This window comes from Plectropomus leopardus, chromosome 10, assembly GCF_026936395.1.
Source record: "Plectropomus leopardus strain MGB_pleo_1.0 chromosome 10, ASM2693639v1, whole genome shotgun sequence".
NCBI lineage: Eukaryota > Metazoa > Chordata > Actinopteri > Perciformes > Serranidae > Plectropomus > Plectropomus leopardus.
In genome coordinates this window covers 15,264,338-15,291,005 of record NC_142185.1, presented here as the reverse complement: position 1 = coordinate 15,291,005, position 26,668 = coordinate 15,264,338, and the positions used below count along the sequence as shown (strand labels likewise).

The following is a 26,668-nucleotide window of genomic DNA, read 5'->3' as shown; positions in this document are numbered from 1 at the left end:
AAAAATAAGTACGGACAGAAGGCTCCGTATCTAATGTTAAGTATAAATGAGCCCTAAGGGTTGTCGTTTTTAGCTAAGCTAAAAGCTTTTCCGGAAAAACTTTGGCTACTACCAGTCAGTTAAGAGGAGTAAGGAGTCAGCAGTCAATGATGGTATAAGATAGTCAATAAAACACGTTTTTCATTAATTATTAATCACCCAAACCACAAGGAGATCTTTGACCATATAATTATTAATGTTCACACAAAATATTCGGCTGATAGGTCCAGTAGTTTGAGTTTAGTTGCAGACAGGCAGATACACACACACTCACTCACTCACACACACATACAAATGCATGATCCTCTGAGACTTAGCCTGGCAGAGATGATGAAATGAATATATTCATTGTCAGTGTAAACATCTTATTTCAAAGAACTGATAACTATTGACTCCTACTCTTTACTCTACAAAGAAATCCTAACAGTGCATGTGACTTGTGCAAATGAAAAAAAATAAAACATCTTCACTTTGAAGAATTTTTTTGAATCTCTATCAATGAATATTCTCCATTCCTAAGTACAGAAATGGAAGATCCAACACTCTTATGCACACAAACAATGAGTCTGCTGCGCAGTGGAGCCTGAAGCCCACCTGTACTCAGCTCTACGCTCCATCAGTCTGGCAGCAGCCTATTGTTGTGTGCCCGTCGCAGTGTCCCCTGCTCCAGAGGCAGTGGAGACTACAACTGCCTTCCATGTGTCAGCGTGTTGCAGTGGGCGCCCACCAGACGGCCGGCCATTAATTATTAAACAGCAGAGTTGGAAGGGAGCAGCAGGTAACCTGTGGCTGAGCCATGAAAATTCACAGAGGCTGTCCAGGTAAGAGCCCGAGGGCAGAGAAAAAGAGCGAGAGGAGGCGAACCACAGGAGAGAAAGAAAGGACGTGAAGAGACTGGGATCCATCTCATTTTTGAGGACCAACATTTTACTAATAGAGATTATTCAGTAGTTTCTAAAAAGAGCTAGATATTAAAAAGGGCATAACTTCCAAATAATACAAATACCCATTAAGTGGATTGTTGTGTGCTTCATTAGTTAGTCAGGATCCAGCTGTGACATATCATACTGTGCGAAAAATGTTTGTGTTTTGTCTATTTTACCACCGTGGGACACAAGTTTTTTTCTGAAATCCGGAATAATAAAATGAATTTAAAAATTCAAAATAAAAAGATAATTTATCTGCAAGTTTTCACAAATTCATCTATAGCAGAGGGCCAACACTAACCTGCAAACAACAGGTGGGTGAGACAATGATCATAATCGATGTGTCGCAGTTTGTTCCACATAGGATGCATAGATTAATAAAATATGGACTGAAGAGCTGTTAGTTTGTTTCCCACTCACAGTGAATAATTCCTTTAACGGCGCTGCTGTAATGGTTTTACATTCTGCTAACTACAGCTATCTGTTGACTGGAAGCTTTATGCTTACAGCAAAAACATAAAACGTTTCCAGCTCAAGAAGAACCTTATTTCCTTATAACGGTGCTTTGTTTGACTTTATTAGTACTTTGTTTGACTTTAAAATAACTATTTTATTTAACTCATATCAGTACTAATTTATATTTATTACAACAGTATTTTTTTTTTTTTTACTTTATTATAATAGCATTTATTTAACTTTATTTGATCTGTACTTTATTTAAATGTATTGTATCGGTACATTAGTCAACTTCATTATGACAGCCCTTTATTCATCTTTATCATAACAGTATTTTATTAAACCTTATTATATCAGTACTTTATTGAACTTGTATTAGTACTTGTTTTGAACACTTTCATAACAGTGCTGTATTTAACTTTATTATTACAGAACTATTTAAAGTATTTTTATACTTACATACAGTAATTTAGCAGAGATCTTACAAACATTGAAATATATTGTATATTGCGATACAGCCTCTAAATATTGCAGTATTGTTTAGGCCATTTTAGCTAGCCCTAATGCAAGCTAACTAAGTCTAAGGCAGAAAAAAATGGGCTGGACAACCACAAGATAAATGTATATGGTAAAGATGTGAAAGAAGTGAGACTGACAGGGACTGAGCCAGTTTGGGAACTCTAGGAAATGAATTGCAATATATTCCATAAAATTATAATAATTTCTCAATCTGCCTACGGTGCAATAGACGGCAACTAATGGATATACTGTATTTTGGAGGAGATAGCTCCACTTGACTAGATATTTTTACCCATCAAAGAAGAAAGTCAGACTGATACTATATAGTAAGTGAAACTTTTACTCTAGTTGTTGAGGATGTCACAGCGCTACTTGCACACTGCATTCACTCACATAAGGACACAGAGGAAGGTGCTATGCAAACACACATAAGTGTATAAATACAATTAAACCACAGGCTAAAAAATTAATTTTATCACTTGGATTCTTCTGTTCAACAGACATGAATCGACTGGCACATTACAGAAACATAAAAGCAACAAAAACATACCTCTTGTAGTTTGCCAGGTGCTGCTCCAGCTGTGTTATCCTGTTGAGTTTGTGGAGGAACCACTTGTCTATGGCCGTCAGCTGGTGGATCTGATCAACACTCATACCACTGTGGAGGGCCTTAAAGGTAAAGACATGAAATGGAATCAGGCATTACATTTATTATTTATCATCAAGTTCATCAAGTTCATCACTCATGCCCCTGATGGGAAAATTCAATAGGTTTCACAAAGTTTCAACAGATTCTTTAATAAATTGCTCATGATTAAAATCATGTTACAAATCTTTCAGTGAACTGAATAGTCACTGGATGGGAACGCTCACTCAGAACGGCCACAGTAAATAATATGTTCTTTTCCATTAATTTTTCAAGGTCATCTTTGAGTAAAATCTATTGCAAAATATATTACTTTGCCAATATTGGCCTTTTATGAAAAATCTGATATCAAGCCAGTCTGTGGCATTAACCTATAATATGACAGAGGTTCTGCCCTGACAACAGCTTGTAAATATATTTTATCCTTTTTATATGAGATGGCTGACCAGAGGAATCACTCCAGGTTAGGGTGAAAGCATTTTACTCAGCAGTGTGTAAAATCTGCAGTGAAATCTACCTTGCCCTGTAAATAAGGAGCTTCCAATCAAGCTGCAAGTGATTATTACTGTAACTTTCAGTGGAGAGTTTTAGAGCTGAATGAGATTTCAGAGGAAAATCCAGATGCATACAGATATAATACATGCTGGAAAACACCAAATGTTGAAGAATCTTGCCAATGTTTCGGTGTTTTTGAGTGTTGATAGTCCCTGAGCTGCAAAACCTGAAGATAAAAAATACCAATGACATATCAAATAATTACATGTACTCATTACTACATGTAAATTTGTATTATTATCATTATTTTCCTTCTGTTTATTCATAGCTTATGTATAAAGATCTGTTTAGTTGGGTAGGTGTGTCTTGTCACTTTGGCTGCCTTTATTTTTAGGCTTTCCCCACCATAACAATAAAACATTGTCTCAAATGTCGCGGCTGGGCGATTAACCAAACCTACTTTCCATTACGATTTTGGCTTCCAAAGACTAAGAAAACAAGATAATTGAGATAAAACGATTATTGTGCCTTGTGCCACTTTGCAATGATGGGCTTGTTTTGTCTTGGGTTATAAACCCCACCTCCTTTTTTAATGATTAAATTAAATTTAATGTTCAGAAAAAAATCCACTGTTTAAAAGACCAGCTTTTTCATAGAAGTTCAATAATTTCATGATGCTTTCAAAGTAAACCAGTAATTAACTCACATAGTTGTGATGTCGCTATTGAACGAAATAATTGTGATTTTGAGTTTAGCCATAATCTATTAGCCACACTGAAATGATCAGACAAAATACTGTATATAAACATGTACATCACGTCTCCACCTATTTAGCTTTACAAAACTGAAGGCAAAATATCCTGGATGCTTCCACTGCCATGTTGCGCTGGTGACGTCATTTGGAGCAAGATTCTACACGGTAAAGATTTCTGCAGTACAGGGTTCCCACCCATAAACATGTCTAACCGATCACAAGCAATGCCACTGATTGCGAGCACACACACAGCTGTCAATCATGATGCCAAACCCCTTTTAATGACATCAAAAAACAAATTGAAACCAAACTTAACAAAAACTTGAATATCCTTTAGGGTGATAAGACCTACATAAAATGACCCTAAACCATCCCTAAAAATGTATCTGAACCATACTTCGAGTTTTTTATTCGGTCCATGTACCATGTGCTAATGCGGAGAGGGTGAGGTTTATGACCTTTAATGCAGGCAACCACCAGGTGACAATTGAGATATTTGGACTTCACTTTTGGGGATCTGTCATGTAGCCCATCTGTATTATTCAGTCTTTGGTCTAAACCAAAGACATAGAGGTTTAAAATTAAACTGGTGGGCAAAAAAGAGGTTAGCTGAGAATAACAGGTAGACATTACAGCGGTCTGATTGCTCTGAGATAAGATGTGAATCGTTAATCCCCAATGCAGTCGTCATGTTAATGATTTCACTCCATAGTCACCAAGTATACGCATTTGGAGGTTTTGACATTGATTGGACCTCATTCTGCTTTTCTTTCGGCTGGTGATAAAAGTTTGTTAAAGTGCAGCACCTGTAGATGTTTTTGACCTTGAGAAAGTTCATTCAACATCTCTGTGTTGGATGATCGAGCCTGACCCTGTGTCTAGATGCACTTATCAAAGTGCTGTTTCACCTTCATCTGATTCTATGAGGAAACAGGAAAGGCTGACAGTACTGTGTGAGCAATCTAAAACAGACACTGTAAAAATACCTTTTATATTCTGAGATTTGGATTCTTCCTCCCCCACATGTTTGAAAAGCCCACTCAGTTAGATAATCAAACAGTTTAGACTGTATGTGCATTATAACACCTGTGCAACTATTTAAACTAATAAAAATTTCACATTTTGCTCTGCATTTCATGTTTTTTTTCATAATAACTTTGCTGTAACATTTCAAAATGTGATTTTAATGAGAAAGCTGTAGTCAGTGTCATTCATTATTAACGTTATGAAAGAGTGGTGTACCTTTGCGAGGGAGAAGATGCGGGTGATGGAGGGCACAGCCAGCTCCTGCTGCAGGTCCTGGGTGTCAGCCCAGGCTTTCTTGAGTGGCAGACGGGGCACGAAGCCATCCACTGATGGATGACACATCCTCAGGGCCTTCTGCACACTCTCCTCAAAGGTCCGGCCAACTGCCATCACCTGAATCCAGAAGAGGGAAATACATGACAGGATGATATGTATGTGTGAGTACAGGGAATAAGCCAGTGGATGAGTGAGTGAGATGCTGAGTGAATGAGTGAGTGTTTATCCTTGGATCCACTCCCACCTCTCCAACACTCTTCATGGCGCTGCCTATTTCGTGGGACATTCCCTGAAAGCGGTCCAGGTCCCAGCGGGGGATCTTGGTGACGATGTAGTCAAGACTAGGCTCAAAGCAGGCGGTGGTCTTCTCCGATACAGCGTTCTTGATCTCAGGTAGGGGTATACCCAAAGCCAGCTTAGCGGCAACAAAAGCCAAGGGATACCTGGGAAACATGGACAAAGGGACAGGGAAAACAAAATCAGCTAGTGGATGAAGTTTTTGCACCAAATGTGCAGTATAAGCATGATCACACAGTATTGATCTTTATCAAAACTGTGATGTTGTATTGAATGTACTTTGTCCTACTGAAAAGCTCCAATATCTTACAGATGTTTAGCAATTGTACAAATCCATTATCTGCAGTCAAATTCAACTTATTTATACCCTGTGATATAATACTGTGTACAAAATTGATAGCACTCTGAGGATACGAGAATACTTGATATGATACAAAAGACAACCTTCTCAGCAAGCAGCTGTGAGGAAAATAGGATCAGCATCTCTTTGATATAGAGCAGTGAATAATGCTGCAGAATGAAAACTTAATGCTACTGAATTTAATTGTAAACACCTTAATTTAGGGTTATCTATATCACTTTCTCCACAAATAACTGCAAACCTTTTTACAATTCAAAGTCCACAGATGATGACTGATTTGATACTCAAGAGAGATAGATAATGGGTAGAATATTCATTTTAAACACTAACAAATTCTCCCTCCACAGGAAAGATTTGCTTCCGGTTTTGAACCACTGCAGTAAAACCACAGTTTGTACAAGTCTAACAGCCAACCTGATACAATTTGGTTGCAAGTCAAGTCTTTTTTTTAAATTCAGAATCCCTCATGGCTGAGCTAAACTGATCTAATAACTACTCTCTATGGGAAAGACCACTGAGACACATCATCCTAAATAATGCATATTGTCTATCGATTTCTTTTTGAAGTTTCTAACATGTTGTATTACCACTGTGTGCACCTTGTGTCTATACACATGTAATCTCTCACCCAGTGGCTTTGGATGCCAGAGCAGAGCTTCTGGAGAGCCGGGCGTTGACCTCAATGATGCAGTACTCGAGGGACATTGGGTGTAAGGCATACTGGATGTTGCATTCGCCTATAATGCCAAGGTGACGAACGACTTTGATGGCTGTCTCACGGAGCATGTGGTACTCCTCATTGGACAAGGTCTGACTCGGTGCCACCACAATGGAGTCACCTGAAGAAGAAGGAGAGGAAGATAATGGATTTAAAGGTTTTAAATTGTATGAACAATCCCAAAACTTGTGTTTTTGGTTACTGATCTTAAATATCGCATAAAACAACAAAAGCCTGTTTCTTACATAGATTTGGATTTACCAGGTGAAGTTTGTTATAAACGCTTGTTTTGTTTCCCTTTCTGAAAGGAGCTGTATATGACATTCAGAGCACAATTCTTAGCCGGGATTTTCTGCACACAGTTTTCAATATGAAGATCTTGAATAATACACGTATGAAAACACTGTGCAAATAATCCAGCATCTCCTAATAAGTAATTTTAGTTCCTTTGTGTTCTTGCTTTTTCTTTCTCCCCCATCAATTGCTCTTTTGTAAGATTTTTTTTCTGACTCTCTCTCTTCCCTCCCTACATTTGAATTTTAAGTGTAATAAATTTGTTAAATACACAATAACATTTTTTAAAAAAAAAACACCCAATAAACACAGTTGAAGATAAATATGACTAATAGCATTTTGTTTTGTTTTTGAAATTTTTCACAGATTTTCCACAATTTTATCATTTTCATGAACTCTTTTGGCCTTGATATTTGTATAGTAAAAATCTCATATCGTTCCAGCCCCAGTCTGTACGAGCTCTGGATGTTGGCTATGAGAACTGGACTAAACCCAAAGGTTTGAGTGGAAACTCAAGTGTTAATTCTTGACGCTTTTTTCCTGATCTACAGAAACAAGACAAAGAAATGGTACAGCTGTCAAAAACATCAATATGACCTGCCAGGTTCACAGTAAAATTTGGTCAACATAAACAGCCTGCTCACACTAAAGAGAGCAAAAAAAAACCCTGCTCACCCTGAAGCAGCCTCCCGAGAGACAGAGACGGAGAGAGGATGTACTCTTGTTTTTAGAACAACAGTATATAAAAAGGCAAACAGAACTAAATCAATCACAACAAAACAAAAGTGACAACAGGATGCAATATCAGGCGTGCAAGTGCAAGAGCACGACAGCCTGAAGACGAACAAGTGAGGATGTACTGTATGCTTTACTACCTGTGTGAATGCCCAGTGGGTCAAAGTTCTCCATGTTGCAGACGGTGACGCAGTTATCAGCCACATCTCTCACCACCTCATATTCCACCTCCTTCCAGCCCAGCAGAGACTTCTCCACCAGGATTTGACTGCTCATAGCCAGAGCCTGTAGAATAATATGCACAAAGTATCATCAGTTCAGCTGCTGTGTGCCTCCATTAGCCTTCACACAAGAACATGAAGACCTGCATAATATAATTCAATACAAAGCCGCTGCAATGTAAATACTACAATCAGTAGAGGTTATTATAGTGGTAGTAATAGTATGTTAACACTTGCATCCCCCACACTGACTGATCTTTAGCATTTGTCTATATGTGCTCAAAAACACTACACAAATAAGAGACTGTTGTTGCTTTTACACATAAAATAACATTAAAAACAGAGTGGGTGATATATTTTGGCTACTGATCATGCAGTAGAAATAATTAGGAATTAAATGTAAGTTAATATGCACTGATAAAGTATTTTTTCTTAAGGTTTAACATAATAAAAACATTGTCTGACAGGTATTTTTTGTGCTTAATTTCCTTTCCAGTGAAAGATACTGTATGTGGCATAACACCTCAATTTTTTTTTTTTTTTTGAAGATTATTTTTTGGGGGATTTTCTCTTTATTATTAGGACAGTTGTAGATTAACAATAAATGTGGGAAAGAGAGGGGCAATGACATGCAGCAAAGGGCCACAGTCTGGAATCGAACCCGGGCTGCTGCAAAGGCCTCAGCATATGGGGCGCACACTCTAGCAGCTAAGCTAGAGGCCGCCCCCACCTCCATGAATTTTAATGTAAACCCAACAGCCATCAAAGGAAGGAAACATTTTTGCATATAAGCACAGTCAAACAGATGGCTGTATATACAGAGACCGATAACTTTTGCACATATAATAAGACTTGGTGTACACCCACATCATGAATTACATTCTCAGTAAATCATCATAAATCATAAAGTTAAACAAACGGCTCTTACAGTCTTATTGAAAAACTAAAACTTAAAACCTCATAGTTACATAGTGTATGATATTGTTTTTTTTCATCCCTAAAATAGATTGCATCAAATGACATGACTGTTGTTGTGGAGAGTGTGTTATTGTGCCTATTCATATATGGACTTTGTACAGGTTGTTTTCCAGTGTCTGACTGTTGTAACATTAAAAACTTCAAAAAACACAGTCAGAAAGCTACTTCTCAGATAAACTACAATAAATGTGCTTTTTTGGTTTTTTTTATTGTTAAAAGTAAACTTTATCTGGCAATAGACAAGTTTTTTGCTTTAACATACCATTGTGAAGTAAATGTTGATTGCACAATGTAATGGATATAGAATGACACCATCTGCGTTTAGATTGGTTCCCTAAAAGCCTCACTTTCACAATGCAATTCTGTTTGCCACCGGGTATGAAATCTCCTGGGAATATGAAGGCTGACTGGCAATCCAGTCAAGCTGGCAGCCTGGCGCTATTTCACGTCTCAATTGTAAACTAAATGAATGAATAAATTCACGCTTTTGCCCTGTGTTGTTGGTACTTACTACTGTGAGGGAAATGGAGAGTGACCTCGTTATTGTTGCAACAATAGCACCAGGTAAAGGTGTGCAAATGAAATTATGAAAGGTAAAAACAACACTGATCTTTTTAAATTGTTGAGGACTGAAATGCCTGGAATGAAAATGTTGTCATGTGTTAACAAGGACATGTACTAATAACAGTTTCCACTAGTGCACATACAGCGGGAATAAATAAATAAGCTCTTTTGATAATGTGTGAAGTATATCTTTGCTCTATACTTGATACAGAGCAGTGGAACAGTCACCAAGGATAACTGGTGGGAAAAAAAACAAAAAGAAAAAAAAAATTTGCCATTGAAACTTCCAAATGAAACAAAATATCAATACTTTTAAATACAAGACAAGGAAAGCAGCAGAACCTACAGCATGACATAAAAAAGGACACACCAGTCTAAAACAGTCTGGCACTGACTGTTCATTTTGCAGGCTGTGATCACAGATTATAACCAATTCAGCTGTCAGACATAGTGCTGGATACCGGACGAGCACAAAGGAATGTTGCTAAGCAACAGCAAACTATTCCTCTCTTGGCAGAGCACCAAAGAAACATATCTAAACAATTTCAAAGCTTTTATCTTTGTGCAGGTTAATGCTGTAAACATGGGATGAAACTAAAAAAAAGTTTCTGTAAAAGCCTGTGCAAAAGTGCCTCTGTTGCTGATTTGATCTGCATGATCAAAATGTAAAGAAAAGAGACTACACAGAATAATGATTTAAATAGTACCCAGATGCCTCCACCATCCCCACATCATTCCTGCTGACCTTGTGGGCAGTTTCCTCCAGCTTTTCTTTGTTGGCACACAGACCAGATCCTAGACCTCCAAGGGCATAGGCCGATCGTAACATCACTGGGTACCCGATCTGCTCTGCCGCTTCCAAGGCATCAGATACCTGAAAGATGACACAAATATTAAACTGCATTTCCCCTGCTGCATACTTTTGCAGAATGGCTATGCATTTGTCTGACAAAGTTTACAGAAAGAATTTTTTTTTAATCCTCACCGACACCACAGCGAAGCTGGGTGCAATCTTCTCATTGATCTCCATCAGTTTGTCAGCAAAAAGCTGTCTGTCCTCTGTGGCCATTATGGACTCTACCGGGGTTCCTAGGACCTTCACACCATACTGCTCCAGGACACCACGCTGAAATAACTCAACTCCTGAACACCACAAGAGACACCAAGCCACACAGATGCGTGGTAAAAACAAACAGGCAATCAAAAAAATATGCTTTTATTAGAGTTTGACAGTAATATGAGTTTCATATTTCTTTGGTGTACATATCAACAGAATTTAACCTCTGTCCCTCACACACAGTCACTGTTTTTCCCCAACTTGATCTCCAAAAAATCAGTGATCCTACACATCAGTGTAAATGGGTGCACACATCTCACCACAGTTGAGTGCAGTCTGTCCACCCATGGAGAGCAAGATGCCATCTGGACGCTCAGCCTTGATGACTTCAGTTACAAATTGTGGTGTGACAGGCAGGAAGTAGACTGAGTCGGCTTGCTTTGTGCCCACTTCATTGGTCTGAACCGAGGCTATGTTTGGGTTCATGAGCACGGTCTTCAGGTTTTCCTCCTACAACAACATAATTATTAATAACTTGTTTATATAAAGAAAACCAGGGTATGATGATAAGTCTTCATTGTAACATTTACTATATCTGAGCCTTTCATTTTAATTTGCTACTTTGTTTTTTTTCTGGCCGCCATTTATTTCTGTAGGTTAAAATATAACTTTTGACAAAAGACCTTTTTAACAGCAGACATTTTGACTCGTCAGAGTAGAGAAAGAAAGGATGCTACTTAAACTGCCATATTATAATTCATGTCATTATTTGACGTTTATTCACGCATAAAATGTATGTGATTTATTTTCAAGAATAATGATTTGTTTTTGCAATAACAGTACACTAGAAAAATGTTTTTATTTTAACACTACACAATCTCTTTTTCAAGGGAGACTTGGCCAAGACAGCAGCATATTTTTTATGGCCATGCTGATTAACAGTTTATGTGTGATGCAAGTGTGTGTTTATTGTGTACATAGTCAGATATTTAAAGGAGCTCAACGGTGGATTTGATAACAGTAATGCTGACCGGAGTGCAATTACGACAAATAAATCCAACAGTAACGAAGGACCATGGTATTGTAGATTTTCTGGAGGGAGAGACAGTTACTTAAAACATTAAAAGAGGAATACTTCATTTTCCTACATGATCATTTATATATCAATTACTCATCCCATATTCATGAAGAAAACTTTTTTGCATGCCTCCACAGTGAACAAAGAATCCAAAAACTGACAAAATTATGGTGAATTGGAGCTCTTCATGTATCCACGCTTTTTGCATGCTCAAGTGTCTTAAATAGTAATTTTTTAGCCAAAATCTTTGTGTTTGGTAGGTGGTAAGCATACAGCTCGATTGATGAAACTTGGATTATACTGCGCGAGTTGTGTGAGAGTTTGTAAACCGATGCTTTTGAATAGTTTTGCTGTTGTTAAACGCGGCCCCCTTTTTACTCCCATTCTTCTAGAATTTCTTTCTGTTCACAGCTGAGTTATGCAAGAGTTTTCTTCTCAAATTCAACATAACACAGGGTGAGTGACTGGTAAAAAAATATAACTTGAGGGGTGAAATATTCCTATTGTGGTGGCTCTGTTCTGTGTCCAAGTGACAGGAAGACAATATGCTCAATATCAAACTCTGAAACAAAATTTGTTGTGTTTTTCCGAAAGCAACATGTTAAAATGTCATCTGTGAACATGGACTATTAATTCCAAAAGAACTAAAATTGGTACCATGCAGTATACAAATTATTCATATTTGTTTGTGTGTGAAAGGTTATAAATAGGTTATATATTAAAGAGGTTTTCAAAACTGTCAGTTCTAAATTATAAAAGAAATATATTCTTCAATTCTTCTTAATCGTCAATAAATTTTATGAAAAGACAATGAAAACAACCTCATTCATTTTCCACACACATAAATCTTTTAAAAAAAGTTGTTACATCTTTAAAATGAGTTATTTTCTCTAACAGCTGTCACTGTGGACTTTAGAAAACAATATTCAAAAGGCAGTAAATTGTTTTGTAAATTTGGAACATTTTTTGGAACTTTTCAGCCACATGTTATCGCTCACCTTCATGGCTTTGATGGCCTGAGATCCAGAGTAGTCAAACTCTCCAGCCTGACCGATAGAAAGACCACCAGAACCCAGTACGAGCACCTTTGACACCTGCATTTACACAAACACACACACATAATACACAGTAATTGACAGCATATAATACAGCGACTAACAGCAACCGAGCTGCATGAAACTCCATGTGAAATAAAATGTAATTACATTAAGAGATGGAGGATGGAACCTTTGTCTCCCTCTTCTGGCAGTGACAATAACTCACAAATACTGTCTAGGTGTGCTTGCAACACATGCCAGGTGAGTTCTCCACATCTGCCACACCCCCAAGAGTGCTCTCTTCAAGTTTTTTATTTTTTTATTTTAATCCTTCCTCTGAATTCCACGTTTCTTTTTTATCTAAAGCATCCAGTCCAGAAACTTTTCTTGGATGCTTCTTATAATTTTCAGCCACAGCTTCTTTCATACTCCTAACTGCTGCTCCATCACTGAGGTCTCTCCCTACTTATGTTTTTTTTATATTCATTTCAAACTGTCTATATATATATATATATAGTATCAAACATAAACATCAGAATCATACACAAATGGATAAGCACTAAAATCACAAAACAAAAACAGTGCCAAACAGAAAAAGACAACAAAAAACAAAAAAAACTCCAATGTAAAATAAGTGAATTACTCCCTCCTTTAGTTCAACTTATGAAATACAGCATCTTGGTATTTTGTTGTACAATGACCTTAATAAAATCTCTGACAACCTTTAAATCCTCAGAAAGCAGGTCCTGAAAGCAGGTCCTGAACACACTTGAAATAACACTGCTATTCATAAAGCCATACCTAAACCTGCTGGACCTGTTGGCGTACTATACCTTGGTTCTGAGAGGAGCATCTGGTTTCTTTGGCATGACTGAAAATATATTGGCATCTTTTCCTTTCTTGATCAGGGAAATGAAGGCATCAAAGAGGAACTGTAGACACAAAGAAAATAATAAGATAAGCACACTTTGAGTGTGTTAATGAGTAGTTTCAGTTTTTGCCCCCCCCCCCCGTGGTATTGAACAAACATTTTCCACCACTTCATGCAGCTAAAACACCTCAGTGGTTTATAAAGACCAAGCTCTGCCTGAGGGTACAAGGTTTGGGTGTGGAATAGATTTCCCTAAGCCTTTTAATTCCTACGGTTATCTTTGTTTACTTGTACGCGGACGAGCAAAAACCATTAGGAAACTTTAAAAAATATTTTTTCCTACAAAGAATGAGTCTGCGTTTACATGTAGAGAAAAAGCACCAAGAGGAATACACTGACATTTAATAAATGTCATCGTTTGAAGTATAAAGGAACAAAGTAAACTAGAATATCACCTTGCAGGTACATTACTCCGCAAACCAGTCAAGCTGCAATCACAGTTTACTTACCTGTCTGCCCAGACATACATGTAGCCATGATAGCAGCTAATGCTTTGAAAACAGATGTGTTTGTAACAAAAAAACCCTACAAATTCTAAAACAACTATGCTTAACACACATCTTCGACCCAACAGCACAGAAGATCTATGCAATTAGTACAATTTCAAGGTAGGCACCAGAGACGAGGGTCATCAATCCAGTATCTGACCAAATGTCTCCTCTTCTGTTCCAAAAATATGGAAAGAATGTTGCAGAACATTATGATAAGTTGACCTTTGACTTTTTAGATATAACATGTCATAACCTCACCATTTTATTATACTAGACATTTGTGTGAAATTTTGCCATAATTAGCGCATGAATTGAGTTACAGCCAAAGCATGTGTTGTGAGGTTACAGTGACCTTTCACCCCCAAAATCTAATCAGTTTATCATTTAGTCCAAGTGGACGTTTTTGCCAAATTTGAAGAAATTCCCCCAAGGCATCTTGAGATATCGCAATCACAAGAATGAGATGGACAGACAGTCTGAAAAGATAATGCCTCTGGCCACGGCTGATGCTTGCATGGAAGCATAAAAACATTTTCTTTATTTGTACATTGCTTGAATAGTTACGATTTAAAACATATTTACTTTTTAACTCTATACTCAGATACACTGAGACTGGCCACAAGGTGCATATAAAACAGATATTTTTAAAGAGCATATTTAAAGGCAAGGTTTAATTTTATGGAAATTAAAGATTCATTACAGACTACTAAGATTTTACAACACCAAGTTCCTGAAGCTGACAATATAAGCAGAGCTGTAAGTATACTGTAGTATCTACAGTATGTAAACTCATCACTAGCATCAGTTACAAGACAGTAACAAGTGGAAATGTGTCAGCAGCGGCATTTGCGACTTACTGGGACTGTTGAAAGGCAGACTGTCACCATTTTTGGGCTACAGACAAGGTAAAAAGGGGATTTGCTTTGAGAGAAATGCATTAATAACACTGCACTTACATGACAGTGAAAAACATGAAATACTTGTCATGGGCACAGTGCAAAATGTTTGTGATGCCCCCAAAAGTCAAACCCAGGAGGAAAGCAAGAATTCTCCTGCAGAGCTGTCAGCTACATGTTTTGGTAGAGAGGACGGGTCTTATTATTCTGCCTTAATATGACAGAGGTTACAACATACTTTGACCAGGACTTGAAGTTTAGACCTTGCCTGTCATGTGGGAGACAAGATTTGAAGGAGAAAATCATCAACGCTTTATTGAAGGGAAAGAGACAAGACACCTGTGGCCCTGCTGCAGTCAAACATCAGGCACCAAATATGATTATAACCTTTTTGCTGCCACTGATGTAGTAACTGCTTATTACTTCTTCACCACTTTTTCTGGTTTACATACAATATACATGTTAAGAAATGACAACCTCATTGCTGCTTTGGACATTTACAGAAGTCCTGCTTCAACAGAAGACTTCAACTTTTACCTAAGTAGCATCCTGTAAAGATACCTTTACTACCTACCTTTAGTGTAGCATTCAGGTACTGTATGCAGCACTATCACAGACTTTAATTACCTCTGTGTCAGTGGGACCGCCTTTAGCCTCCGGGTGGAACTGGGCCGTGAAAACTGGCTTAGTGTTGTGCATGATGCCCTGGAAAATATGCAGACCAGAAAACCCAGATCAAGCCAACAGTATTCTGCATTTCATTTGTTAGCAATTCAAAAAACAGGTGAGTCTGTTGTTGTAAGATGTTACTTGATAAACGAAGGTCTGTAAACACCAGACTGACACTGGTGATTTTTATCCAAAATACATATAGAACAGAAATATAGAATATGGAAAAAGGCTTTCACAGAGAAAAATCAACCTCATTGGTGCCATCGTTGGCGTTGATGAAAAGAGGGCTCCACCCCGGGGGCAGGGACTCGCTGTCTATGCCGTAGCCGTGGTTTTGCGCTGTAATGAAAGCCTGGCCCGTCATCACATTCAGCACCGGCTGGTTCTGGCCTCTGGGGATCCACAGACATGCAGAAAACACTGTAATTTATTCTTGTTTATCTCTTGCACATGCATGTGGATGCAGCTTTACTCCACTGATATACTGGTTATGCTAACAACAAGAAATGCTGCAATTTCCCCACAAAGGCAGAGTAGGAAAAGTCTGCAAGCTATTAAACATGGTTGTAAACAATGCTGAATTTAAAGTATTTGCATTTGCAAATGTTTTATGAGAAAGGAAATGCACTTATGGATATACACCATGCGTTTTGGTAAGTAAACACTAAATGCAAAAATACCTTTTCTTTGTGTACAAGAAAAGTTAGCGGGGCACATCTAAATTTCTATGAGGATTCTTAAAGAGGATGCATACTGTGCTTTAATTATGCTTAGCTAATTAAGAGTTCACCTGTTGCCCATTGGTAGCTTATATGACTGAGCTCCTGCAGCGAGAGCAGTGATCTGGTTGCCCATGCAGATACCAAACACTGGCTGGGGACGATCACTCTCGAGCACCTACAGAGGACAAAACATACACAAAAATTTTTATTAAGTTACACTGTAGCTCACTGTAATATGGAAACTCATTTCCACCAATGTGATAACAAGAAAGAACCTGCTAAAACATTTAATGAGAATCATAAAATAAAATACAGATTTAGTGTTGGTTCTTATTATGTTGAGGTGAGTAAGTCATTATCTTGAGAAAGTTTGTTATTATTTTGAGATTCTAAGTCATTATATATATATATATTTTGGTCCTTATTATAATCACTTAAAATGATCTCTTTTTTGATTGGACTGGCAAAAATAGACATATGACATAAATATATTTTTGTCATTTAAAAAAAGTAAAATCTAAGATAGCTGCATACTTCTTTTTAAAAAAATTACTAAGAGTAAACAAGGTCCTTAAAATAATATAACTGTCTAGTGTAAAAACCTTTCTTATGGTAAGAATATTCTAGCTAGGTTTTGTAGCAAAGAAGGCTAAAACAACATGCAGGACTGCAAATAAATACTACTCCTTGTGGTTAAATCTGAAATGTTGCAAAAAAAAAAAAAAATCAAAACATTAAAACAGCCTCATGGTCTACCTTGCGGACATTGTGGATCAGGGTCTTGGCCAGAGAAGGATCTCCTGGTCCATTGCTGATGAAGAGGCCGTCGTAGTCGAGACTCAGTAAGTCCTGATCCCACGGTACGAGGTGGACCTCTGCACCTCTCTGCACATAGAGAACATATAGAGAAACTTTGCGAACTTGTGTTTTTTTTGCCTAATGGTCATGGTTATATGAAGCAACCTAAAGTAACTTAACCAATTCAGAGTTCAACCTTCCATTACATAAACATACGGGTTACATACTGTATGTCGTTATTGTAAATTACACCAAATAAGCCATGTCTTCATGAATGCTCTGACAGTGACAGAAGTGACCCATGCTTTACCTAGCAAAAATCCATATACACTGACTAAATGCAACATATGTCACCAATGACTTAAGTTCTCCATCAATGATAAATGATGTATACTGGTATCGACATTGATACCATGTTAATAATACATATAAGATCACATCGTCATTCCCGTTTCTTTCTCTTCTGTCTTTCTCACTTCCCTAAAGCCATCTGGTTGCCTTTTCACTATCCACTAAGTGTAATTGCTCTTTTTTACAGTAATGGTTACAGACTCTCTCTTAACCTCCCTACATTCATATTTTAATAACAGTATTAATTTGCCGAAATAAGACAAAGCTCAATGAACAAAACTAAGGATGAATTTTACTGACAGCTTTTCTTTTTTCAAATTTTCTATAAATATAATGATAAAGTGATAATAATGTTATCCTCAACTCTTTTGGACATGATAACAGTGCAGTGAAAATTTGATATCATGCCAGCCTTAAATAATATTTTTGGTATCTACACCATTCAGTCCATAAATGCCAGGACCCAAGATTTCGCACCACAACATTGAATTATAACAAGATAATTAATGTTATTCATTTGATTTGTCAGTGGATTTATTGTTGTGGCTGATCAGTGTCTGCTTATGATAAAATTAAAGCAAAAGCCTAATTTTGTCCTACAAACTCTATCTTCAGCCAGAAAAAGAATTACCATGACATTACCAAAATGATGGCCATTGAGCTATTTAGCCATTATTAATATTTCATATTATTTGACAAATGAGAATGTTCAGACGGCGAAACACTCATCAACAGACCAATAAAAGGCAAATATATGAAGGGGGAAAACAGAAAAAGCAGACTACTGCATTAAAAGTCTGCAGGCTGCTTTCTCCCAACTTACTATTCCAACCAATTACAAACCAATATCAACACCATTAATATCAACAAACTATTAAACGGAGCATAGACATAAGAGGTGCCCACTATCTCTTACAGCTTGTTAGACCTTACATTAGCATCTCATATATTTGAGGTCGGGTTGCTAAAAACATGTGACACGTGTTGACCTCTTTTCTATATTTGTGCAGAAAAGGTCATTCGGGGCAACATCGTAAATGTATCTATGTGTATGTACTAATGAGGATGCACATCTAAAAACAGGGATGTTATTTTTTTCTCACCTTAACCAGCAGGCGAATGATGTTATGTTTAATACCGCAATCAACCGCCACCACTTTTATTGGGTTTCCTTTTCCAAAAACTTGGGTTTCCTTGTGGGTGTGGGGACACAGAAAATAGAGGTTAGAGCTAATCAACACCAATTTGTAGACTGAAAAAAATATGATCAGAGTTTGTTTCTTGTTCCAGGTCCATCTGGTGCAATAAGAAGAACAACTGTTAAATATGTAAGTTAGTGGTGGTTACCTTGGTTGAGACCTCAGCTACCAGGTTTTTCTGGTTGGGGTCAGATATCTCAATGGGCTGCCCATCAAATTCAATCTTCCCCAAAGCTGTGCCCTGATGAAAAATTATAAGCAAAATAACTGAGTGATCAACCAATCCATTTGTAAAAGATGTCGACCTTTGTATTTACATTACCCTATCTCTGATTATCTTGGTCAACATCCTGGTGTCTATCCCAAACAATGCAGGAACCTTTGAAGAAGAAAAACAAACTTCATAAATTCACCAGCAGCAGAGTCCTATTCTGATACTTGGTCATTTGAATCCAAACCTTCTCTTCTTGTAGCCATTGTCCCAAAGACTTGACAGAGTTCCAGTGGCTGTACTCGTGACTGTAGTCTTGAACAAGGAGACCGGATACCTAAAAACACAGAAGCACAACACCAACCTTAAAAAAAGTTCAAACATAAAGCCACCAAGTACATCAGTCAATTGGGTGACTTTTATGAAAATTACTTTTAGTCATATTTGCTGAAACACTCACTTTTTGTTCTATGACATAAAATAAGCCTAACATTAGCTTTTTACCTCTGGTGATTGCATTTAGGCCTCAAAAATCCTAAAAGAGACGTGTGTTTGTGAAGATTATCTTGCTGAACAAAATGTGTAAGTACCATAAACATTTGTTTGCCACAGAGCTTATTTTCTGCAGTAATCCAAAATCCAAGGCAAAAATTCCATAAGCTTTTTAATAAGGGGACTAGGGCGAAGCTAACTTCCATCATCCATGGCATATGCAATAAACCACCATGCCTAAATAAAAACATCCAATCAGAGCTGACGAGTCTCTAATTCAGTAGTAACCACTGCTAGTGCACATGCTGAGTTGGCCCCCACCCCCGCCCATGCGCTCGCTCAGTCAAGCACAAATTCTTTCACTCACGGCTTCAGGAGGAGCTGGGGCAGTGCAGCATGTGCAAATATGACAACATTATTTTTATTAAAGATAATTACCGAACCACTGACTGCATAGATAAATACAGAACTAAGCTTTGAGTTTTGCCAATGCAGCTCTAGTCCCTGATATGTGTATGGTGTCAAGGGTTTCCACAAAAATCTAAAATGTATATGGGCATCACAGTGTGTCAGAGTATCCCCATCATGGGAGAATGAACACAGAGAAATATTTTTTCTTGCACCACAAAATGTGAATACCACAAAAAAAGTTTATTAAAATAGATACAGTAATGCTGTCCTGCTGTTATTATTTGTAGGACTGCATCAAAAATGATTTCCATTAGATTTTTTCTTATTTGATTCATTGTGTAGATTATAAGATGTCAGAAAGCAGTTCAAAAACGCAAATCAGATCAGATCTTGTTGACCAAAACCCAGAGATATTCAGTTCACTATCCTAGAAGACTAAAATCAAATTTATACTCTGCATCTGCATGCCCATGAGCCACATTGTATGCAGACACCAAACAAACCCATGAGTGCATCTGCTAAAGTATGCAAGCCCACATCTGTGGAATATATCCATCCCTATTAAATAATGATAACTTAAATCCTAAAACCATTTTTTTGCATTTTTGCCAAGAAAATAATTTAAAAATTTAGTTGATCATAACAAGACCGAGAGTCTGCAGCCATGCTGGTAGCACTGTGAGGATCCACTTAGCAACACTGTGAGCTATCCACCTGATTCCTAGCCCCCCTGAAACCTTCCAGAAATGATGGATGCTACTTCCTGCACCGAACCAGAACCAGCACCTTCCACTGGTACCAGTAGGCCAATCCTCTTTCCAAGAGCAAATATGAAATAAAACATGTGGAGCACGCCACCTGTACCACCTCAGACAGGATAATGTGATCAAACCTCTGCCATCTCTGACGGCCGTCTCAAAGTATTGGCTGTATTTTTATCCAAGCGTGATAGCAATCAGCTTGCCTTGCTATGTCAAATAAAACTGAGCCTGAATAAGCTCACGGTAAACATCTACATCTTCTAAAAGATGATTTATGACTTCTTGTGACTCAAACACTGACAGGAACACATTCAGCAAATATTAAAAACCGTTTGGTATTAATTTTAGCTGCATGTTAAGTGAATAAACGTGATGTTTCCCAGCTAATGCGCCGCTCATCTGTCTCCACGACGCCGTTTACACATTTTCATAGCTGATGATTTGTTAAATTGGAATTCTACTGAGTGAAACACATTGCCATATTTAGCAAAGACCTCAGCAAAAATCAGAAATATAAAGAAGTAGTAAAATAGAAGAACTTTAGGCATTCATTTTATATGATATGACAGAAGTGCGGTAAATCAGTGACACATTCTACGCCTTGATGGCTTTACACATCATTCAAGATGATGACAAAAGTCAGTGGGATTTCATCCTCTGGGGATCACAAATGTCTGTAAAAATAACATTTATCCCAATTCTTGAGGTTCTTGAGCTAACATGAAGCACTGATTGACTGGCAGGATCAAAGAAGGAGTTTGAAATAAATACATTGCAGCCCTGAGGTCTCCACAAAGCCTGACACCCCCAAACCACCACTGAGTTTCCTACCTGAATGCGATCTGACTCAACATGTTTTCTCAGGCCCAGCTCGTCCAGCTCCTGGCTGTTGGGTACCCCGTAGTTTCCCACAATAGGGTAGGTCAGGGTCAGGATCTGACCTCTATAACTGGGGTCAGTCAGGGCCTCTGGATATCTAAAGCAGGGAAATGTGAAGTGATGAGGTGACGCAGCACATCTTCAACTCTTTTTAACTATTTACAACAAAATGAATACACTTTACTCCATGGTTGTCAGGTTCAAACTGAGGCTGATATTTTAGTATTTGGTTTCCTAAAACCTGACTTGTTAAAGAGCAGGATTTGTCTTAGTTTGACATATGTCAGCATGTCTCCTTCTTACCCCACCAGGCCAGTATTGAAGACGAGTTCCCCAGCCACAGAGGCATCATGCCCAAAGGAAAATCCTTTCATCCTTGTGCCATCCTCCAAGACCAGGTGGGCTGTCTGGGCCTGGGAGTTAAAAGAGAGCAGGTACACGGCAGGATAAAACTCACCCAAGAATTATGCATTCCCTTTATATGAAGGGAGTTTGGAAAGACCAAAGGCAAAAGTTTGAAACAGATGTGTTGTAGACTTTTTGAGTTTAGGAGTGATAGCAGCCAGTGAGGATTTGGGGACTTGATGGTGAAACTGCAGGACAATGGGAATTGTGCTGTGAATGCTGATACTGACAAATTTGTTCAATGTCTGTGGACTGACTGACTGACTGACTCAGATTTTGCAGTCATGGCACACCTCATATATGATGCAATTCTCCCTGCAGATTAACAAGCATGATGCACAGCAGTAAAGCAGTTGCAAATTCTGTGAAAGTAAGGTCTATATAAAAACTCAACAGTGCAGAATTCTTTTTCACAATTTTATGATTTCAAAAGGCAATCAATTGCATTCGTCTGTCACCTTCCAAACTGCATTCAAAATCAGGCAATTTGCCGCAGTTTTTCTTAATAGCGTAAACACATACCTCAGACAAGTAACTCACTATGTTTTATTGAATCACATGTAGACTACCGTCAATTCGGCGTACAATTTTTTAACCGGACAAACTTAATTTTGACACTGTTCCAACTTTTTCAACTGTTTCACTCTGCTACATTCCGTCCACCATGCTGCATTTCTAATGGAAGAGCGTTTTAACGGCAATTGGTAAACTATCTTGAATTTTGTTCAAATAAAAACTTTTTGTTGTGCTGGGTGTATGCCGAATATGGGACTAGCTCTTGCTGTTTTTAAAAAGTGCTACAACTACTTCTTATTTGTTTGAAAATGTGTGTACAAACAAGGAATCGCAGCGTTAATAGATCTTTCAATAGGATTCGGCATGAGCTCCAGAGGCAAACTGCAGCGTTGGCGCTCCTTTTGGGAGCACTTCCGAGGAGTTCTTGAACAAGTTTGTTTGGTGCATTTACCAGCTGACAACAACAGTTTCCACTCACACATTGTTTCCTACCTTGACACTAAAAAGTTTGGTAGTTTGCAGTCTCAGCCATGCCGACGTGTTTCCTACTCTTCTGCCAACCACACATCCTTGCCTCAGGGATTTAACAACGCTGCTAGCTAACAGGATTTTTGTCATGTTAGCCCAAGTTACTCTTTTGATTAAGAAGCACGACGTGAATGAAAAGTTTCACGATATTAAAAAGATTAAATGTTTACACTGTCTTACAAAGAGAACATCTACGCCTAAGTTTTCTGTTGAACACAGTTGGATGAATCAGTTTGTAGCTACTCCTCGTGTTATTACACACACAGTTCAAACGCGAGTGTTACAGTGGTTCCGGATTGGCCGCCATGGCGTTGTTTTTCTAAACGCATAAAGCAAACAGTGTTTTGATTGGTCTTCAGGAAAACGCCCACTTTTTGTCAAATGAGAGGGATGAACCTAGGACTCTCATATGGATTCACATCTGTTGAAATCCCGAAACACACACGACAGAAGCTGAAGAACAATGTTGTGTTCTGCAGGCCGAAAAACTTAACTCTTTCTGGTGTCCCAAAATGTTAGTCTCTCACATTGTGATTGTTATAGTATTTATTTATTTATATTACTTATACACAGATTTATTATTTTGTTATTTAATGTATTTAATTTGCAACAACACAAGGCTTTAAAGGTTATCTTTAAAGCTCAAATAGCCACGCCTTTGTAACGAAAATGTTCACATTTTCCTTCAGTGGCATCATGGGTGTATTAACAAACCTGTGCAGCATTAGTTGTAGCACCAATTTCTATGAGAGCTACTCAGCAGTGCTTTACAGGAAATAACGCACTACTTCCACGTTATGAAAGTACACAGATCTTCCACATTATAGGGCCCAAAGGGTATCTGCTAAGCCCCTAGAAACAGAGCTACACTTAAAAGCAAATTTTACATAGTGGCCATAGGTGGAATTACACCAGCTGGGTACATCATGTGATCCCATGGCGCCCAGAAAGACTTTTTCCCATTGACTTAAATTGAGAAATTTCACCTGAGGAACTAACTTCCAGATCAGTGCTCCACTGGCTTGAATGGGCGTTCAATGATTTAATCTTTCGGCACCTTGGCTTAAAAATTCAGAACAGAAATAGTCATGATCTGCCTTGTTTGCGGGTCAAGGTGAATAGTCGCTTGCTTTCCTGTTAACAGTTTTACTGTGGTGTCTTTGACAGTGGTCAAAGGAGAAAATGCTTTTTGGGCCACAATGGATTTTTTCTTTTTGCTGCTATACTGCAAGTGACCACTGGGCTTTAGGGGTCCTCCTGGGGGGCTGATTCACACCAGGAGTGCATCTCTGTGCTCTGCTCAGCAAGCTAGTGTTGCTGTGTGAATAGCCCCAACATGGGCGCCAATAGGAAGCAGGCAGCACTCCATGGAAAATCTGCGCGCATTACAACTCTTCTACACCCAATGTGAACCCGGTGTTACTGCTTTTAAGAGACTTTGGTGCGCATACTTTTTAAGCTAGGGTGACAGTAGCTAAATAGCGCTTCAAAATTAGACTAAGGGGCCCCGTGAAGTGTCACCTCACAATGTCTGAGTGAAAACGGGTTCTAGGGGTACCCACAAATCTCCCCTAAACTTGGGTAGGCTTATTCCCAGTAAATAATTAGTTCCTTACTATCAATGTACTCCTTAAAATTAAAGGTCCATATTTTTCTCTTGACAATCAGCCTTTTTGACAATAAGTTGCCTAACAAGTATAGATTGGTCCAAATAACACATTACAACAGGCTTGTTGTGGAATTCAAAATGTTAACTTCACCTGTTGTAGTCGTACATCAGACATGTATTTACATTTACCGTAAAAGTATATTAGTATGCAATTTCTTAACTCTCCATTTTGACATTGTTTTCAACTAGTCTAAATACTTCGACAGCATGAATTCCTAATATTCAGTCAGGGCTTTTGGTTTTCAGATGGTCCCATCTGATCACTTCCTCTGAAAAATGTCCAGGGGCCCCATTGATCTGCTTCAATTCAACCTGCTGTCATTCCTTCTTATTCTACACTGATGCCACAAAGGAAAAAAGTGCCACACTAAGCCAAAATGTTCACCTATGAGGAAATATTGACCACATAAACAACCTACATTTTGGGACATTCAAAAGCATCTAAAAGAAAGCGCAGGCCGAATGAGAATGAATGTGCCTGCTTACAGCAAACCTGTGTGTAGTGCTTTCAGTGCGACAAACTCTCTACAGTTTTTTCTTTGAGGCCGTGGTGCCTGCAAAAGAAAAGGCAAACTGACCGTGGACAGGCTGCATGGCGGTGGGATTAGTGCGGTGTGTGTATTTGCTGATCACTGCAAGACCGGTCCTCTGTGGAGAAGGCTGCCTGACTGCCACTCTGCTGGGTTCAGCAGTCTGAACAAAGTGGGTGTGAGTAATAGGACTTGTATGGATCAGAAAATACCTCCACACTCCAGAAATTGAACTTGGCTAAACAGACTGTGCTCTCCATGTGACTTTGTAAAAGCTATGATGTTATTTGCGAATCTTCAGCATGAAAAAATCTGAGGACACACAACATGCCTCTGAATTCACTTACATTTAAGTTCATTATCTACTCATATATTTAAGTCTAATTGATTTTTGATTTTGGTAAGCTTTGTGTATTGCATTTGTCTGAATTCGGCGACTCCCCCCTCCCCCTTAACCACAGCTCATGTTCCCTTTGTCTAAATTTAGTCTGCGTTGCTCCTGTTCAGTAGATCTATGGAGCACTGGTGACATCCAGTGGTAATATTCGCTAACAAAGCATCAGAGGGATTTTGAGTCACTGTTATAGTGACACGCTCGATGCGTAGGTGACAGTGCTGCTCCATATTTATGAGTTATAGTAACAACTGAGGCGCCTCTAGTATCATTTAGCTGCCAGCGTGTAGCAGAAGCTATAACGGCTTTGCAGTTAACACGACACCTACATCGAAGTCCACATTCGTATATTTATCTTACGTAGGAAGTGATGCATTTAAAGATATATTTACACTGCTAGATATTTATTCTCCACTGAGAACTTTACTGTTACTACAGAGCTCATGGGTCTGTGTTTGTTCTCAGTGTCTAACGGACAATATTTGTAGCAGAAGACTGTTGTTTGTTGAAGAAGAAGAACAGTGAACAGATGCTAAAGCAATGCAGTTAACCCTTTGAAACATGAAAAAATTGGCTTGATTTCTTTCAAAAACACAGGAGGGGGCAACAAGAAACTTAACAAGAAATGGCCCAAAAACAGCATGAAATTGATAAAAAGTTAAAAGATAATTAGAAAAAAAATTAAAAAAGGAAAAGTAAGAAAGTGCCAAAAATGCTAATTAAAGGTTTCCTCTTTCTACATAACATATACACAACATATATAATAAAGAGAATTATAAATATATATCCTCTTTTTTTTTGTTAATTTCTTATATAGTAGATATTATAATATGACTGATTGACATCTGATGCCATTACCTTAAAGTAGGGGTTTTCAAAGTTTTTCAGGCTAAGAACTGAAAAGAAGAGCAGACACTTCCTACTACATTTACTGTATAAAACTGCACTGCATGTTAAACTGGGTGGATGGTGGTTGTCAGGTAGAGGGCCACATCAGATTCATTCTGCAGTACTGACCTGTATTTGCTTTAAAAAGTTGTTGTAGTAGTTGTTGCAAATGGCAAAAATATGTTTGATTTATATAGATTTGCATTTTCAGATATATTTAAATTTTAAAAAAGAAAAAAAAAATCACAAAATTATCCCACAATAATTTGCCCATCCCCCTGAAGTGACTCTGATGATCCACTAGGAGTCCCAGACTCCTTGTTTAAGTCCCAGGCCTTTCAGTGAAACAAATGTAAGAAATGCAAGTCCAGTAGTTGGCTCAAGATTGCACCTGAGTAGAATCTAACACAAACTGTGCTTGATCATGAGGTTTTTAACATTAGGAAA

At 38.1% G+C, this 26,668-nt stretch overlaps 1 protein-coding gene across 4 annotated transcripts in view; it reads right to left on the bottom strand.

Moving 5' to 3' along the window:
- Positions 1–26,668, bottom strand: part of cps1 (carbamoyl-phosphate synthase 1, mitochondrial) — a 75,733-nt gene that overhangs the window by 40,773 nt on the left and 8,292 nt on the right. Inside the window, exons 1-21 of one of the 4 annotated variants that reach the window (XR_015777620.1) lie at positions 22,705–23,276; positions 21,595–21,704; positions 21,244–21,388; positions 18,996–19,085; positions 18,860–18,916; positions 18,686–18,778; positions 18,442–18,531; positions 16,946–17,074; positions 16,258–16,364; positions 15,718–15,859; positions 15,423–15,500; positions 13,311–13,409; positions 12,439–12,534; positions 10,683–10,872; positions 10,291–10,448; positions 10,051–10,179; positions 7,683–7,827; positions 6,424–6,634; positions 5,382–5,580; positions 5,078–5,254; positions 2,491–2,609 (exon numbers count right to left, since the gene is read on the bottom strand). Coding sequence is in view for 3 of the 4 variants with exons in the window: in XM_088083122.1 (XP_087939248.1) it covers positions 2,491–2,609; positions 5,078–5,254; positions 5,382–5,580; positions 6,424–6,634; positions 7,683–7,827; positions 10,051–10,179; positions 10,291–10,448; positions 10,683–10,872; positions 12,439–12,534; positions 13,311–13,409; positions 15,423–15,500; positions 15,718–15,859; positions 16,258–16,364; positions 16,946–17,074; positions 18,442–18,531; positions 18,686–18,778; positions 18,860–18,916; positions 18,996–19,085; positions 21,244–21,388; positions 21,595–21,704; positions 22,705–22,830 (2,690 nt within the window). In the remaining variant the exon portion in view is untranslated. Of the gene's footprint in view, positions 1–2,490; positions 2,610–5,077; positions 5,255–5,381; positions 5,581–6,423; positions 6,635–7,682; positions 7,828–10,050; positions 10,180–10,290; positions 10,449–10,682; positions 10,873–12,438; positions 12,535–13,310; positions 13,410–15,422; positions 15,501–15,717; positions 15,860–16,257; positions 16,365–16,945; positions 17,075–18,441; positions 18,532–18,685; positions 18,779–18,859; positions 18,917–18,995; positions 19,086–21,243; positions 21,389–21,594; positions 21,705–22,704; positions 23,277–26,668 lie in introns of those variants that run through there. The other 3 variants (XM_088083122.1, XM_042495093.2, XM_088083124.1) reach the window with 3 other exon arrangements.